This window comes from Acanthochromis polyacanthus, chromosome 5, assembly GCF_021347895.1.
Source record: "Acanthochromis polyacanthus isolate Apoly-LR-REF ecotype Palm Island chromosome 5, KAUST_Apoly_ChrSc, whole genome shotgun sequence".
Lineage (NCBI taxonomy): Eukaryota > Metazoa > Chordata > Actinopteri > Pomacentridae > Acanthochromis > Acanthochromis polyacanthus.
In genome coordinates this window covers 14,860,206-14,877,627 of record NC_067117.1, presented here as the reverse complement: position 1 = coordinate 14,877,627, position 17,422 = coordinate 14,860,206, and the positions used below count along the sequence as shown (strand labels likewise).

At 41.2% G+C, this 17,422-nt stretch overlaps 1 protein-coding gene across 1 annotated transcript in view; it reads right to left on the bottom strand.

The window, feature by feature from the left end:
* The window catches only part of col7a1 (collagen, type VII, alpha 1), a 76,474-nt gene that overhangs the window by 25,564 nt on the left and 33,488 nt on the right, over positions 1 to 17,422 (bottom strand). Inside the window, exons 52-87 of the mRNA XM_051948548.1 lie at positions 16,611 to 16,646; positions 16,392 to 16,436; positions 16,232 to 16,303; positions 16,050 to 16,094; positions 15,926 to 15,961; positions 15,727 to 15,768; positions 15,432 to 15,512; positions 15,234 to 15,269; positions 15,073 to 15,108; positions 14,683 to 14,763; positions 14,544 to 14,579; positions 12,804 to 12,875; positions 12,614 to 12,658; positions 12,187 to 12,222; positions 11,794 to 11,829; positions 11,168 to 11,272; positions 11,029 to 11,088; positions 9,105 to 9,140; positions 8,984 to 9,019; positions 8,844 to 8,891; positions 8,702 to 8,737; positions 7,697 to 7,822; positions 7,320 to 7,529; positions 7,197 to 7,232; positions 7,063 to 7,107; positions 6,833 to 6,949; positions 6,672 to 6,743; positions 5,217 to 5,261; positions 4,340 to 4,375; positions 2,982 to 3,017; positions 2,834 to 2,878; positions 2,713 to 2,745; positions 2,535 to 2,601; positions 2,370 to 2,404; positions 1,640 to 1,720; positions 1,454 to 1,522 (exon numbers count right to left, since the gene is read on the bottom strand). Of these exons, the coding sequence (XP_051804508.1) occupies positions 1,454 to 1,522; positions 1,640 to 1,720; positions 2,370 to 2,404; positions 2,535 to 2,601; positions 2,713 to 2,745; positions 2,834 to 2,878; positions 2,982 to 3,017; positions 4,340 to 4,375; positions 5,217 to 5,261; positions 6,672 to 6,743; positions 6,833 to 6,949; positions 7,063 to 7,107; positions 7,197 to 7,232; positions 7,320 to 7,529; positions 7,697 to 7,822; positions 8,702 to 8,737; positions 8,844 to 8,891; positions 8,984 to 9,019; positions 9,105 to 9,140; positions 11,029 to 11,088; positions 11,168 to 11,272; positions 11,794 to 11,829; positions 12,187 to 12,222; positions 12,614 to 12,658; positions 12,804 to 12,875; positions 14,544 to 14,579; positions 14,683 to 14,763; positions 15,073 to 15,108; positions 15,234 to 15,269; positions 15,432 to 15,512; positions 15,727 to 15,768; positions 15,926 to 15,961; positions 16,050 to 16,094; positions 16,232 to 16,303; positions 16,392 to 16,436; positions 16,611 to 16,646 (2,109 nt within the window). The remainder of the gene's footprint in view (positions 1 to 1,453; positions 1,523 to 1,639; positions 1,721 to 2,369; positions 2,405 to 2,534; positions 2,602 to 2,712; positions 2,746 to 2,833; positions 2,879 to 2,981; positions 3,018 to 4,339; positions 4,376 to 5,216; positions 5,262 to 6,671; positions 6,744 to 6,832; positions 6,950 to 7,062; positions 7,108 to 7,196; positions 7,233 to 7,319; positions 7,530 to 7,696; positions 7,823 to 8,701; positions 8,738 to 8,843; positions 8,892 to 8,983; positions 9,020 to 9,104; positions 9,141 to 11,028; positions 11,089 to 11,167; positions 11,273 to 11,793; positions 11,830 to 12,186; positions 12,223 to 12,613; positions 12,659 to 12,803; positions 12,876 to 14,543; positions 14,580 to 14,682; positions 14,764 to 15,072; positions 15,109 to 15,233; positions 15,270 to 15,431; positions 15,513 to 15,726; positions 15,769 to 15,925; positions 15,962 to 16,049; positions 16,095 to 16,231; positions 16,304 to 16,391; positions 16,437 to 16,610; positions 16,647 to 17,422) is intronic.

Here is a 17,422-nt window from a genome sequence, read left to right as displayed (position 1 = left end):
TGGCATTTGTAAATGATTTCAAACCTGGCAGAAGCAACAGCACGTACGCAGAGATATACAGGATCATTCAGTGTGCTAAAATATACCAACAACCCCAAAACATGTGGACCAACCAACCGCAGAACTGGCCTGTATGTGTCCAGAATGTCACCTAGACTGGGACAGTGTTGAAGCTGTTTACACCTCATCCACTACAACTTACCTTTAAATGAATACAAGGCAATCCAGAGCAGCCTGTGCTATTTGCAGACTGACAGGCTGGCAGAGTGCTTAATAGAACACTCATGGCAATTATTTATGCATGGATTTAGCTGAAATTCATATTCATGGTTGGTCCCTTTTTCATTTTGAGAGAGGGAGGCCTCCGCAGGGCTTTCCCCAATTTAGCCACAATTAAAAAAAAAAAGAAAAGAATCCACGGCTGTACTGCAAAAGATAATCTCTGTCTGCAACCGACATGTGAAAACTAATTTTCTCGCTTAGCTAGTGCCAGAGAATTTGTTCTTTGAATGTCAATCAATAACAGTCATGTAACAGAGAGAGACCACTGAGACAGCTTGCAAAGGAAGATGAACTTCTCAAATTACCACTAAATCCCACCTCAAAACACTCTCCAAATTGCAAGGAATAGCTATGGTGCATATTTGCTGTAAAAAATCTACAAAACAGGCTACATACAGTGCAGCAGGCGTGGTGCACAAACAGAGCGAGAAATTAATCAAGACCAAATATTCACAAAAGATTTTACTTCCAACAGCCCAGACAGCAGCTCTACCTGTGGTACTGCGTTACCACATGGACATGCATCATAAATGCACCGCTAAACATTTCCCAGGTTAGAAGGGCATCTCTGAGCCATCATTTGAACATGCAGAGGCAGAATGAGAGCAGGTCCACAGTTTACTCCTTTACAGAGCTACGGGAGTGTGTTCAACTATGCTTATCACAATTTCCAAGCTGAATAACTCACAACTGCAGCATTTCCCCGGCAGTGTAATGACTATGGATGAGAGTGGAAGATTTAGTTGCCTTCTGTTTTGCAGCTCTGGCCCCATTACTACAGCTCACACTGCTGCAGCCAACTAAGCTTTATCGGCGTACAAACATCAGAGTTTGTAGTGTCAGCTCACTGCAACACATAAACCCCAAACAGTGGGACTCCTGGACAGCTTTAAGAGGAGTGGAAATTGTACGGGAATTTATCTGGAGCACCATTTGGTGTAAAGGCAACAGCAGTCTGACCACGGCCCTTGAAGGAAGATTTGGATTAGGGACCGCCTAGTGCCATGCATCAGATCAAAACTCTTACTAGAAAGAGCAGCACAGAAATGTGTTATTACTCCATACAGCAAATCATTCTGCGGCTGGGATCACATCCAAAAAAGGCACAAAGCAAACTGCATTTACTGTCCTTTTAGCCAGAGGCCACTCAGTAGACACAGCATGTTCTCACCTTCCCTGGAGGGCCGCTATCTCCCTGCTCCCCTTTTAAGCCGGCCTGGCCTGGAGGTCCAGCAATGCCCTGAGGAAGAAATTACACAGCGTTACCACAGAGGATGACTTAATAGGAACAACACAGTTTATGCCGCATGTACACACAACACAGCATAAACACAAGCACACACTGAGACACACATACCTGCTTTCCTGGTAATCCAGGTATTCCTTCTTTCCCAGGGACCCCATCCCTTCCAGGAACGCCCGGTTTACCTGCCTCACCCTGAGGAGCAAGACCAGCTTTGTTACATGTAATATTTAATAACAATGATGTGCAGCCATATTTATACATGCAAAACTGTCTTTAGTTACATGTACAATCCACCTGAAACACTCCCCATGAACAACCAATGAGTGATGGTGAAAAAAGTAAATAAAAGGAATGTTCTTTTGTAATGTAGTTTCTTGTAATTTTGCCAGATTTTCTGAATGCTGAAATACAATTTTCATACATTTTCAGCTCATAAGTATCTTAATATGCGAGACCTTCAACAGTTATGTTATAGTTAATGCATTTGTTCTATAATAATGACAGTACAATACCAGTCAATAATTTATGTAATAGATCAGAGTGCAAATCAAAAAAGTGGTGGTACAATTCTTTGTTGTCGTGGTTATTCTTACGAAAAAGCAGATTTGGTGTTGCACATGCTGTAAAACCTGCTACAAAAAAAAAAGTACAAAATGTAGTGGAAGGTGCCATTTATCAACAAAAGATTGGTGGATGTTTGGGCATTTTTTATTTAATTACCTTCCTATTTTCAGTAACAACTGAAATGCCTCAGGGTCAAAACATTTTGTCAATTTTACACTCCCTCACTGCGCTCCACAGCAGAGCAGCAGCAGCAGCCACATTAGGGTTGTGTACTCACCACCTGTCCTGAGAGTCCTGGGGGCCCTGTGGACCCTGCAGAGGAAAATAAATACAGTGGTAAGAAGGAACACATTCTGATACACACCATGAGACTTTCAGTGAATTTCATGCGAAAACATGAAGGCAGTTTTCCCAGAGGAGAAACTGTGATTTATGGGAACACATACTACAGCTCCTGGAGGGCCTGGAGGTCCTGGCAGACCTGTGCTCCCCTGGGCACCCGGAGGACCCTGCAGAGAGGAGCAGCAACCTCACAGACTGCATAACTGTTGTGCATCTCCACTGTTACATGAGAATAATTCTTGTCTAAAAGTTGGAAAATACCACTGTTGTCAATTTACCTGGACACCAATTCCTGCGTCTCCTTGATTACCCTGTAAGAAACAGACTTTTTATGAGTGTGGCCAGCAAGCAACAAATAACTGGCAGCACACGGAGATAACGAAAATGCAGCGAACTCACCTTGACACCTGGTGGACCAGGCAACCCGTTTGGACCCATGGGACCCTGATTAAAACACACGGCACCGATGTACATAACTTGCAGCTGGTTATAGTTAATAAGAGTCTTTCATTGTGTGCGCACACGATTTCATGCACGTCATACTTACAGTTGGCCCTCTAATGCCTGGCTCTCCTGGGTTTCCCTATAAGCAAAATATGGCCACATGTAGTATACAATAAAACAAGAAAAGAAAAGAAACCTGAAGTTGTGTACAGGCCACATTTCAAAGGACCATTTTGGAAAAGCTCATTGGCTTTCTTGTTCAGAGTTAGATGAGATTATCACTGATGTTTTTGTCCTTAAAACTAATTTCTTGCTGGTGTTTCCTCTGGTATCAATTGTACAAAGATGACAAAACTCCAGGATGTTCCCGGGATAAAAAAAAAAAAAAAACATTCTCCTTCATAAAACCAAAATAAGATGTTGTTACATGCAAGTCTGTACAGATTAAACTAATGAGATGTCACATGTTGATTAGTGACATTTAAATTGTGGATTTTTTCACATTTTGACAGCTAAACTAAGTTGCTGCAGGCAGTAACTAACACATATTAGTGATCTTTTCATTTAACTCTTGGCAAGAAAGTTTATAACTGCTTAACATTTCCCAAAATGTAAAACTATCCCTTTAAGCAACATATTTATGCATAAATATGTTTAGAAAAATTGAGTACTGTAAACTGTATGTATTTTTATGTACTCAATAATGAATGACGCGGAATTGTGACATAAATGTTGTCATTCACAGACAGACAGGAGCTTGTCTGTAGTAAAAATTAATATACAACCATGTTAACGTGTGACTGACTCAGGACAACAGGTAGGACAATACAAACAGAGGATCAACAATGTCAACAAAGATACACTTGCATGGTAAGCTCTGGAAAAAAAAAAAAAAAAATCAGTGCTGTGCAAGGGATAAGCGCACATCCGACACCAGGCACAGCTGCATGCACGATAAGCAGACTCAGGCGAATCGGCAACAGTGCTTTTTGGAGTCCACCCAATTTAATATCCCCCCCTACTATTGTGCACCAGATCCTGGCGAGAGCTCCAGCTCAGGTTGTCAGTCGGCTTCCTTTCATCTCCCCTAATGACTTTGTGGTGTTTTATACATTTAAAACTGTAACTTCGAACTTCAGCTCTTGAGTTTGACACGGATGCTTTGGGGACATTTCACTGGGAACCGATCAAGGTTGCAGATGGATGTTTCCAATACAAACGAATTAAGATTAAAGCGGAGAAATTTGCCTGGGAGGTACATGACAGCATGTGCATCCTGATAAGTTGTTCTCCTGTTGTTAAATCCAGATACATCTTTCAAGCTACCTGCTGTCTAAGCTATAGCCCACTCGCATCTCATCGACTTTGGTCCACTCCCACTTGTATCTGATATCACAGGGACAGGTCCCAACCCTCCCTCCTCCAGAGCTCAAGCATGCCAGCCAGCAGCAGAGAACCTACCGGTCTGCCTAGAACTCCTGGGAACCCAGGCAAGCCCTGGAGAGGATGAAAGTCAAAGGAAAGTGGATGACAGGAGGGGGGAGGGGCAGGTGGGCGGGGAACAGTGTTGGAACGGGGGGGAAACAAACAACATAGAAAAGGAAATGGACAGAAATGAGACACATGAGGAGAGAGAGACAGTTAGAGAGTGAGGTGTTAGCCGCACAGCAAAAGCCTACTATTCAAGGATCTATGAAGCCTCGGCCCAAGGAGGGGGGAAAAAAGAGCTCCGTTGGCTTTGTGCTCACAGCCGACCCAGTAAATTATCTCTGCAGTTCAAGCCTAAAAGCAGACTGGGTTACTGGTTACTCACTGGTTGGCCTCGAATACCAGCAGGCCCTGCTGTACCCTGCTCAGACATTTAGGGAAGGAAAATAAAGAGCGTGAGGAAAAGCTACATATCTCTCCTCCTCTTCTCTCCTTACATTTAATTACACCCACACAAGCAATCGAGACTTACAGAATTGTGTGTGTTCGGGCGTTTACTGATCAATGTGAATTGTAAAGAAAAAAAATACATCTTTAGTGAGTCCTTTGATGGGACCTGGAATTATTCTGACTTCATATTGTCAGTAAGGTAAGAATTTGCAGTATGTCTGTGGATTGATAACTGTACAATGAAATACACAAACCACATATGAAGCTAACTAGCAGATTATATCATTAACTCTATATGATTGCTTTCATAAGAAATCAAAGCATACTTACCAAGTTTGCTGAAACAAATTTTCACTCAGTATTCACACAAGTAATTACAACATCATACTCTTCATGAAAATGTAAAATTCTGAAGTACAGTACCTTTAACATCAATTTCACCTTCAGAATTAGAACTTACCGGTTTCCCATCCTGACCAGGTTTTCCCGGTTCTCCTGGTATTCCCTGAAATCACAGATCATAATTGAATATAAAAGAAATAATAAAAAAGATCAGCACATAAGAATTAAATGCCACCTGAAAACCTAACTGATACAGATGTTAATTCGAAGCTGCTGCATTGTAATTCTTTATCATCAGGATGTTCCGATAACTCTCTGAAAAACCTCCTGCTGATCCAAAATGCTGTAGCCAGAGTGCTGACAGGAATTAGCAAGAGAGATCAGATTCCTTCCATATTCGCTTCTCCTTTATTGGCTCTCCGTAATATCTAGAATATAACATAAAATCCTTCTCCTCACATACAAAGCCCTTTATGACCCAGCTCCACTGAAATCGATCATATCTATAGAACTCACTTTTAATGCATATTGTCCCAGTTGAGCACCTTATTCTCAGATCCTTCAGCTACAAGGCTTGTCTGTTGTAGAATCAGATCCCAGTTTGGGTCCAGGAGGCAAACACACACCATCTACGGTTAGACCTAAATCATTCTTTTTTTTGGTGAAGCTAATAAATAAGACTGACTGAAACATCCCTCAGTGCTGCTGCTAAAGGTTTAGACTGCTGGAGCACTTCCCATGATGCACCAAGCACCTCTCCCCTACCCTCATCTCTCTCAATCTTCATGCATTTATTTGACAATATTGCATGCCATGAACTTCATGTAATGGCCTCACTGAGCAGCCCAGTGTTTCTCATTCTACTGTTTGTTGTTGCTGTTTTTTACTGTGGTACTTTCCTCTCTCCAATTGAACCTTCATGAACCTGGCTCTGCTGAACCTTTTCCCTCATAAGAGTTTTTCCTGCTACTGTTGCCAGGGGAATCTGATTTTGTTGAGTGTCTGCTATAATATCGTGAGGTCTTGGCCTTGTGAGGTCTTGATCAATTATGTTGTGAATTGGCACTATGTAAATAAAACAGAACATATATGAAAAGCATTCAGATAGCGCTGTACTCCGTCATTATCAGAAATGCAGCATTTTTTTTGTAGAAATGCAGTTATTGATGATCAAAAAACACAGCAACATAGAAAGTGGCCATTTAAATATAGATGCACCCACAAACAAATTGACCTTGCATGGAGCACAGACATGTGTACATTATGTACAGATACAGAATCGTATGACTACTTTTGAGGTGCTTTCGACAAACTTCATTAGTATTAGACAGAGCATGTCTAGCCGTTTCCCCCGTGCTTACAGTCAATATGCTCAGCGAAGCTAGCAGGCAGTTTGCCATCGATTAATACTAGACAGATATGAGTCGATTAAATCTTATCTTCAAATTCTTAAGAAAAAAATAAATGTATTTTCAAAAGAAAAAGACAGGCTTGTAGCAGCAAACCCATTTTCCCTTCAGGAGTTCGTAATCATTACAATTTCTAATTCTCACTCGTCTGAAAGCCATCTCACCGGTGAGCCATCACGTCCCTTTTCTCCAGTCTCTCCTCTGTCTCCTTTATCACCTCGAGATCCCACAAAACCCTATAAGGCAATTTCAAAACGGCTTACTTGTATTAAGAAACCCATGACATGGTACTGATGTTTGACTTTGCACTAAGTGTAAATCTTACCCGTTCTCCTTTGGGTCCTGTTAGTCCTGGAACACCAGGCTCTCCTTTCTGACCCGCTAGTCCTGGGAGACCTCTGGCACCAGGGGAACCGACCAGCACTGAGTCAGCAGATGCTCCCTACAGTACATATACACACAGATGTCTTTGAAATCCAACCTTATTCTGGATTTACAAAGTTTTGTATCACAAGCTTTATACTACATCAACACCAGTAATTACAAGGAATTCACCTTTTGACCTGGTGGGCCGGCTGGTCCTGTTAGTCCGATTTTGCCCTGATTGACAGAAAAAATTCTCAGCTGACTGTGAAAATGTTTTGCTGAAACATAAAAGTCAACTACAATAATCTAACGTAACCACTTACAGCATCTCCCTTGTCACCTCTCTCTCCTCTCTCCCCCTGAAACACAGATATGCATATTATCATCAGAATTCATGTTGATTCCGTGATAAAATCCTCATTTGTTCATTCGACTCCACTCTGCACCTTTTCTCCTGGTCTTCCAGCCTCCCCCAGTTCTCCAGCTCGCCCAGGAACCCCTGGTATTCCTGGCTTGCCTGGCTCTCCAGCAGGCCCCGGGGGTCCCTCTGGCCCTCGTTCTCCAATGGCTCTTCCCGGAGGCCCAGTTGGTCCTGCAGGTCCTCGTTCTCCTTGATCTCCTTTAGCTCCTCTCTCTCCTGGAAAACCACGACTGCCCTGGTGCACAAAAGGAAATTAAAAAGGTTTAGAATACAATTGAATCAAGTAAATATACACTGTAGTACAAATCTAAATAAAGTTTCCTTTCTGGCCTTGCTACGAAGCCTTCATCAAATCTGTTTATTTTTACCCTCAGCTTTCAAGATGCGCTTAGTCACACTTACATCTGCACCAGATGGTCCTCTCTGTCCAGCTTCCCCCCTGTCTCCCTTTTCACCTCTCTCTGGCTTTTGCGCTGGAGCTGCAACGAGTGCGTCCTTCCTGTCCACAACCACCTTCAGATCAGACACCTGCGTGGAGGGCAGAAATCAGAAAGGGAGCAGCTTCAAAGCGTTCAGCAGCAGATGCCTGTGTTTGGAATGCTTCAGACTTCACATAAAGTCCAGGCATTTAGAAATCGTCAGAATCAGATTTATAAGCGAGTACATTTACATACAAGGAATTTAACTGTTTTATTTGCTCTTAAAATACCCACATGAGGTAGGTGACAACAGTGCAGTGGAACAAAAAGCAGTGTTGCTGGGATAACATGTAGACAGGCATGCAAAATACAGCATATAGAGCGTATCAGGATTGAGATATAAAATGAGTTATTAATCAGAGGGATGGTCTGCCAAAAGAAAATCATCTCAGCTGCTTTATAATTGCTCGTAATCAGTGCCCTTTGTCTCCCTTTCATCAGCTGAGTCCAAAAATGTAAGGTCTGATGAACATAATTCCATTTGGCCAGAAATTCTGAAATTCTTAAGTACACAGGTATTCAGGTCAGAATCTGTCGTACAATTGACCATGGCAACCCTGTAATCCTCTTTTACTGGATTGATGACATTTTTATTTTCAGACTAATTGAGGTCTTTAAGCCAGAACAAAGAAACTACAGCTGTAAATGGTATTGTGACATTTACAAGGAGAAACGGACAGAAATACTTACATAAATTCTAGGAAAATTGCCACTGACAAGACCATTTTGCTACAAGAGTTACCCATATAGTCTTAATGATGAGAAAGAATTGAAAGTATCCATCGATCTATCTAGAGCGTCTACCCATACATCCATGAAACTTGAAAGAGACCTTGATTTCAAATGCTACCACCACATTAAAATCCTATACATCTCTTCACATAACACAAGTAAAGCATAAAATTATAATTAGGTGAAGCCCACATACCTGAATACCAAGGCCTGCCAGCGCTTTCTGTACATCCTGGTAAAAGGCGGTGGTAAAACAGAAGCATCATTAAATGTAAACGCAGCAAATAAAAATATGGACAATGACAGATTTCACGGCAAACGATGTGGGGACGTCTTACCACTGCTGTCCCTGGTTTCCCCGGTGCTCCATCCTCACCCGGGTCTCCCTACCAATAAGAAGACATCAAAGGGTCAAAACAAAACACATGAAACCTCATTGTTTCACTTGCACTATAATAAGGATGAAAGTTTAACTTACAGCGTCACCTTTAAGGCCAGGCTGACCTCTGTCCCCCTGGAACAAACAAAATGTTCAAAATTAAGTTCAGCGGTCACTGATCTAAAGCAAACTGAGGTCAGCAAAGACAACAAGTACTTACTCTGGCTCCTACAGCTCCTGGGATTCCAGGTACACCCTGAAGGACAGAGCAAAGACGATAAAAACACCAGAAACTGTCGGAGGGATGCACTAGCATACACAAATAAGTATAGATAAAACACACATCACTGCTGCTGTGTGTGAAACACTGATGCTACTGGAAAATACACAAATACATATTCTTTTGTACAAAAAAAATATGTTTTGCTCTGCTGTCTTTATTTCTGTAAAATTTTCTTTCCCGGCATAACAGGGTAAAGGAGTCATACTTGTATGAAAACATGCCACGTCTACGTGCAAAACTGGAATAATAAAAATGCCAAGAAACTCAACCAGTGCCATGACAGGTGCAGCTACCTTCCCTGCAGCGTTTAAGCACCGGGCAGCAGCAAACCCAGGCAGTGAGGAGTCAAAGCTGAAGACAATATTCACCACTGCTTAGAATACAGGCAAAGAAGAGAGGCCTTTCACTAACTGTAAGTTCCAAATCATTCCTACGAAAAATACCAGGTGAAATCTGCAAAACATTTATCTGCACCTTAATTCAAGATAAGATAAGATAAGATAGACTTTATTGATCTCACAAAGGAGAAATTTACTGTTACAGGGCTCTTAGGAACAAAAAACAGAGGAGTGCAAAAGTCACGAAAGTGCAAGAACAAGATAATAAATATTGCACATAATAACAACTACACAGTATTCCTGTTTACAATCTCTAATGAAATGGCCTAAGGAACTAAAAATGTTTACGAAAATGAAAAAAAAAGCAATTTTAACATTGATGTCGTAGGAAACACAGTGAGACTTTGTACTTTCACTCAAAAGACAAGTCTTTGTGAGATCCGAGTCATCTGACTAAAGCCTTATTTAAGGACTTATTACAAACTTATAATGATTAATTGCAATCTTGCTTTACTTTCCTTTTTTCCCCATGTTGATGATTTTTTCTATTGTTCCTGTATTTATATTTGTTACCTCAGTCTGCATGAGTAAATGTAAGTAATCAGTGTGTCTGAATGACTATAAACAGAGTAATCACAGCACTATGTAGAGACACCGTAAAGTAAGAATCTCATTGTACTAATATTTATTGCTGCATATGACAACAGGAAAAGCAATCAGAGCACAGTACTCTGCCAAGGCTGCTCAGTCCTATCATTTCTGACGGCTGAAATCTTGAAAGAATTCGAGGCAGAAATCACGGCACTATAGAATATGGTCATTTAATATAGATGTACCCACAAACAAAATGACATGCGCTGAGCACAGGCGTGTGTTATGCATGTTTACGTAAAGTACGGACACCGAATCACGCGACCTAAATATGTAGCGGGCGGCGGGAATTGATGGGACTCACAAACACCTTCACAATTTAATCAGTTGCTCCTTGTATCATTTCTGATGGATAAATCCCAATAAGTGCACAATGGATCATGTGATCGTCAGCAGGTAGCTGACGTAGTGTTCATTTGTCATCGTTACAGTGACGCCATGCCACTATCTAGCAATGATACAGAAATCTTTAACAAATCCGTGGATCCAGACTATAAGCTGCATCACTGCCAGAATCTAAATCACTTGGTTCTTGTGTCATCTCTGACCTTCCCTGAAAATTTCATCCAAATCGTTAATCCATTTTTGAGGAGTGTTGAAAACAAAAAGCCAGACAGACAAACGAGTTATGTTACTCCGCCAAGGAGTAATAAAACTGCTTGGCGGAGTAATAAAACCTTTGAATTCTTCACTATTTGGTGCCAAAATGCATATTCAAAATTTGAGGTGCACCTAAATTACTTGCTGGCACACCTAAATAAAAAGTTTGTTCATTTTGGAAAAAGCATAAATGAGCACATTAACATGCAATAGGCCTTTCAAGACTGTAATTCAGAACAAAATCAGAATGCTGAGAAGTGATGCACACTCACAGGCGTTCCTGGAGGCCCCTGTGGACCTGGGATTGGTGTGGCTCCTTTTACATACACAACCTGAGAGACAGTAACAGCATGTTTGAGTAAAAACAATAAATGACCTGTGCTATTTTTCAGATGTTTACGTCACTCGCACCTGTCCAGGGGGACCAATGCTGCCAGGCACTCCAGGAGCTCCCGGGGGACCAGAAGGGCCTACAAGTCCAGCTAGACCCCGGTCCCCTTTAGGTCCATCACGGCCCTGAAATGCACACAACCAAGACTCATTTGACACAGGGTTACATCCTCCTGCACTATACGAGAAGCAGAACTATAAAATCAAAGCAGGTGGCCGCTGCCACCCCTCCACTGATGTTCTGGAGATAATTAATATGAATTTGCACATGAAAACAGCACTCTGACATTTGGCGCCCCTCTGGATTCCTCTCAGAAGTGCCTCCCCCTTAAAGGCTAAGCTTGATCATTAGAGGCTAGTGAATTTATATAGCTTCTTCTGAGAAGCGTATTGATTCAGCAGTGAGCGAGAGTGTGATGTCAATGTCAAATCGAATACGGTTGATAAATATGCATTTAAGGGGGAAAGTGATGAGTCGAAAAGAAAGGAGGAGAGCTGATGTGCAATGAAGTCAAGGAAGACATGATCAAAACAGGAAGGTGGGGTGCAAGAGGGTAGGTTGAGACACGGAGGATACAGTGTAGAAACAAACTGACTACACCACATATTAGAAGAATAATGATATGAAGAAGGTTTGGAAAACTGACATCTCTTCCAGCTGCTCCAGATTCTCCTTTGTCACCCTGTAGATTAGAAACAGCAGTGTCAGGCTCCCAGTGAAATATAGACTTAAGAAGCACAATTTTCAAAAATAACCCTGTCTATTTAAACGGATGACTTTGTAAACAATTTTTAGGCATATCATGTACAAATCAAAACACCTAGAAATCAATGTCTAAAGATGCTGCATTTTAAATGCCAATTATGCATGAAACCCCTCATAATAGGATATCTAAAAAATAAATGAATTTTCATATCAATTTGTTTGCAAAAATCTTGTCATGGCTCCCCTGAAATTACTTCGATTGAGTAGAACACTAAACACTACAACATTAAAACTCTTCCTGTTGGTAGCAGGGTACTGATAAACAGCCACCGACCTTTCTCCCATCTTCACCTGGTACTCCATCCTCACCCTGTGAGTCAAAACAAAACGCATTACAAACTCTGCAGGAACAAGCTGAATAATGGCCAGTTCGCTGCAGGAGCACTTAGTGCCACTGCTTTAGAGACTCACTTAAGACAGCCATTATGCAGCAGACCCTGAAATAAATGCCTGCACTGCTTTTGATCAGTAAACATCATTGACTGGAAACAGTATGTCAGGGCCATTACCAATTAGAGAATAACATGGGCACATGCAGAGAGAAAAACACACTACCCACAGTATTCATACTCTTACTGGGCAGAATCTATATCAAAATTTGTCACTCACATCACTATTAAAATGTGCAATCTGTCATTGTGGAGTATGTCAGAAAATATGGATACTATAGTTGGGCTAAGAAGAGTTATAGTCAGTGTTACCATTTTGCCAGGAGGTCCAGGTTTGCCATCTTCACCTGCTTTACCCTGAAAAATAACAGCAAAGCTTGTGAAACATTTGGGAAAACATGGTTGAAAACAATAGGAGAGAGAAGAGAAATAAGCCTATAATGGTAATGGAGAGAGATGCCAATATCAGACATTAAAGGTTGTGAGGATGGTGTGTACTCACAGGTGTCCCTGAATTGCCTGGAGGCCCAACAGGCCCTGGAGGACCCTGCTCCCCTCTTAGTCCTGGTAAACCCTAGTAGATCAGACCAACACACACCAGAGTGAATGGATCAGTTCATGATAATCTTAAGAACTTAAATAGGAAGTGTAACAGTGTATATGTGGTAAATAATTGCTGTAATTTGGTTGTATTTATTGTTGTTGGCTTAATAATGGTGGCATACCGTCAGTTCCTGAGATGCGTGCTCGAGGTAGGTCAGAGAGCACAGCACGGGCTCACAAATGGTTACTTTCTTGTTGTCTTTTGTTTATTTTATCAGCATATGTACACTATGATCTATCCATATGTTGATTGGAGGGTGATGACATATGCTGAATGTTTTTATTTGTATAAATATGTAATTAGAGAGTTTGGGACACTCCATGAGCTAGCTATCTACCGAGCATTAGCCTAATGAATGTGCTGCTCTCTTTTTAGTGTGCTGTGCCCGAGACACCTGAGCCTACTGACCAGAGGTTTTCTTACATTTATCAGAATAAATGGCACAAAGCAGAGGTCTCATCCTTCCGACTTCTTTATATAAAAAAATTACACAACACAGAGTCGAGGGGTTTTGAACCAGCCAGTGACAGTGTGACGATGCATGGTTACAAAAGCAACTGAACTTCTCTTTTTTTATGGTTCTGTAAGACATTTCATCATCTTCCAAGAGGCCCATTAAACAACAAATCACGTGCTTTAAGGAACGGATGGTTGACGACTGTCATAGATGACTCAAGGTGTTCATGGTGGTGACACTCTCCGAGGAGAGATCTCAAGACTGCATTGTTGGAGATGGATGTTCCAGTTCGACATAGATATCTTCCTTGACTCCTCTCAAGCCATCTGTCTTCTCTGATCAGAATGTAAACATGAGTGTTTCTTAGCCAGGAGATTATTTTAAGGATGATAATGTTCACATTCTGGACAGAGAAGAAATATGCTTGATAGAGGAACGAAAGTCATTTTAAATGAAGAGGTATTCTCAGCACCACTTATTGGGTACTTATAATGCAGTCTTGAGATCCTTTCCAGGAAAGTTTCACCACCATTGATACCATGCCTGATTTAGCAGTTTCCATTCTTTTTGCCTGGAGGTGTGTGAGTCTTGGGCCATTCAATGCGTCATTAGCCATGTGAGTTGGAGATGAAGATATATGTCTGTGTGCTGTTAGTCAGCCTTCAAAAAAACTAAACAAGCCCTGATGCCTTCTACTGAAACTTTTATTGTTACAGATCAAAAATGTCATGAACAATTCAATTTTATTGTAACCAGTACCTGCAGAGCCGCATCTGTGCTATAAGACGGGAATTAATCTCTTTAACTAAACTCTGAGTTTAGAGCAGTTCTGGCCTTTTATCATTATTATGGTCAATATTACATAATAATCTCCTGTGAAAGGGGACTGGCCTAGAGACATCATTCCCTACAGTTGGCTTATGCAACTGGCCATAGGAGTAAAAACTACACTTTAACACCTCCACAGTGCCCTCTGCAGCACATACACCTCAACTGCTTGTGGTCTGTGACAGCAACTGTGCTTGATACAGAATCCTAAATGATCAATGTCAGAAAACAAAACCGTATCTAAGTAAATATGACCGACAAAAATAATGGCATTTATTATGAAGTGTTTACTGCTAACTATTTGTTGTTCTCTCTATAAACAACTACATCCTAATGGGAAAAAGAACACTTACATCTCTCCCTGAGTCTCCCTGTTTCCCAGGATCACCCTGTAACACAAAGATAAAAACAAATACAGTATGTCACATATATAGAAAGGCTCTATGCACAATAAAGTTTCACAGTGGTAAAAGGTGGTTGAAACTGAAGTACCCTCTGTCCAGGTGGTCCAGCAGCACCTGGTTTACCATCCAGACCAGGACGTCCATCCAAGCCAGATGCTCCTCTCTCCCCCTGATCACACAGAGATTTAAAGTCATTAGACTGCAGTCGTATTACAGTCACAAGCAGTGAGTCGACAGTTCAAGTGATTTGATTCAACTTTTTTGACATGAAGCTTTCTGCTGCCCCTCTGCACTTCATCCCGCTGGGAATCTGCTGCACGGGAAACAGAATCCAATGAAATAAAAAGGCGAGATCTGTCACTCACCAGAAAGCCGTGAAATCTTTCAAGTTTTTTTTTCCAGTCTTGACAAAATTACACAGGTCAGTAGATACAGTGGGTGAAACTGTGCACAGCAGTCACACTGATGGATTGCAAACCTTTTCTCCAGGTGTTCCTCTTTCTCCTGCGTCACCCTGGAAACGTTACAAAGAGAAAGCAAGGTAAATAAATTTGAAAGCCAACAAGAAAAAAAACTTACAGATATCTAGTGTGGTTATGCGAATTGAAGTAGAGAAGCAGTGACATAAAGCACACTCACTCTTGTGCCTGCAGGCCCTCGTTGTCCCTCTGGACCCTTTATAGACAGCAGGGAGAGAAGAAGTAGTCACAGAGGATCATCAGTCATGCATATCAAATCTACAGGGAAAGGAGTCGATGTGCATGACGATGCATATGTAGCGGCCTATCGGATGCTCAGGGAAGCATTTACAAAGTGCAAGAATGAGGCAAAACTCACTCGCAGTCCTGCAGCTCCAGGAATCCCTGATTCACCTTTCTGACCTTTCTGGCCGTGCTCCCCTGGGTCACCGGCATCACCCTGGGAAACACAGTGATGTATCACAGTGATGTAAAGGCTCTTTAGACGCTGTGCTACATGCTTTTTAATCCAATTAACTTACATTTTATGTGGACTTCAAAGCTTTACTTAGGTATCTTAGCATCAGCCATAATTACTAACTCAAAATGAGGATACTTTATCATGTATAGATACAATTTTTTAGAGCTTACAAATGCACACACTGGTCAAATACCTTCTCGCCTCTTTCTCCTCTCAGCTGGCCCTTGATATCAGTCTGTTGACCAAAAAACACTAAAGATTACATGCAGTTCTGCTTTCTCTGTTGTATCAGAAGTGAAATGGAAGTATTTGGTGATAACAAGATGCTGGAAACGGTAGTTTTCCCAACTCAACATTTCTCTTTAAAATACAGTGCTATGTGACACACTTACCACTTTTCCAGGTGGTCCTGCAGGCCCTTGAATTCCCTTGCAGAAGAGAGTGAAGAGGGTGAGTCCACCACCGGCAGATATCAAGATATATTATCGGTCTGTCAAAAAAAAGCAGATGACATACCTGTTCGCCTTTCTCTCCTCTTGGTCCAGCAGGTCCAGGGCTGCCCTGCGATCGAACACAGATCAATAAAGATGCTGAGCAGCTCCCCTTCCTCCCCATTTCCTCTCTCAAGGTCTCGGTGGAATAGCGCAAGAGCATATTGAAAAGCTGTCTGCATGATGATACATAAATATGTGTCTCACATTTCGTCCGTTCTCTCCAGGGTCTCCCATGTCTCCTTTCTCTCCTGGTCTTCCTGGCTGACCGGCCAGTCCCTGAGTGTGCAGTCAGTAAAAAGGTCTGTTGAGTAAACTTTCAATTGATGTTATTTCTAATTATCAATATTAAAGCACTTTGTCCTACCCTCAGTCCTCTTTCTCCTGACTTCCCTGGAAGTCCAGACTCCCCCTGATGGAAAATAAAAGCAAAATATGACACAGACAGACACTGACTGTCACATCTATAATTTAAATGATTTTTCTTTATGAAAATATATAAAGTAAATGGCATCAATAAATATTCTTGTCAAGTAAGATATAAAAAGAAAAATGGACAGTATATGAGAACAGAGATCATACTCACAGGAGTGCCTTCATCCCCTTTATCTCCTTTCGCTCCCTATAAATACACGTTAAATAATTTATTTCAATGGGAATGAAGGTTTGAGGCATAAAATTTTAAAAAATCTGCATTAACATCATATATACAGAAGAGAAAAAATGCAGTAGACATGGAGGACATACAGAAAGTGTATTTGTTTTTACCTCTAAATTGTCATCTTTAGAAAGAGATGCATAGTGGAGGAAACAGAAGAAGGTTTAAGAGGCTGTTGATATTTGATCACAGCACTGACAGCAACAGACTATGTTTACATCAGAGTATGCTGTACTGTGTTCACTGAGTGAAGAAGGACAGTTACAGCTGTGTGGTGTAGTGTGGTTTATGACATGAATAGGAGAATATGGTTTACATCACTGTGAGGATATTAATGTGGAGGTTTTCTAATGTAACCATCAGGTATATCATTGTTTGGACAGAAAGTTGCCCTTTAGGCATTGCAATTCAAAGATAGTTATTTAATAGATATTCTGTCAATGCTATTTAATAATCATCTGGTCTTATAAACTAAGAGTATTTGCTAATAATTAATTAAAAATGTTCATCGTAATTTCCCAGAGCCTGAAGTTGATAACGTCAAAAATTAGTTTTGTCCAGCCATGAAACTGACCAAAACTGACTTGACAGTGATGTAAAGCAAATCCGCACATCAGAGAAGTTGGAAACAGCCAGCAAATATATTATCATTTCGTCATTAAAATAATTGTTGGCAAATCTCTGTCAATCAGCTCTTCCATAAATTGGTACATGATTTCATCTCCAAAGGTCACACCAAC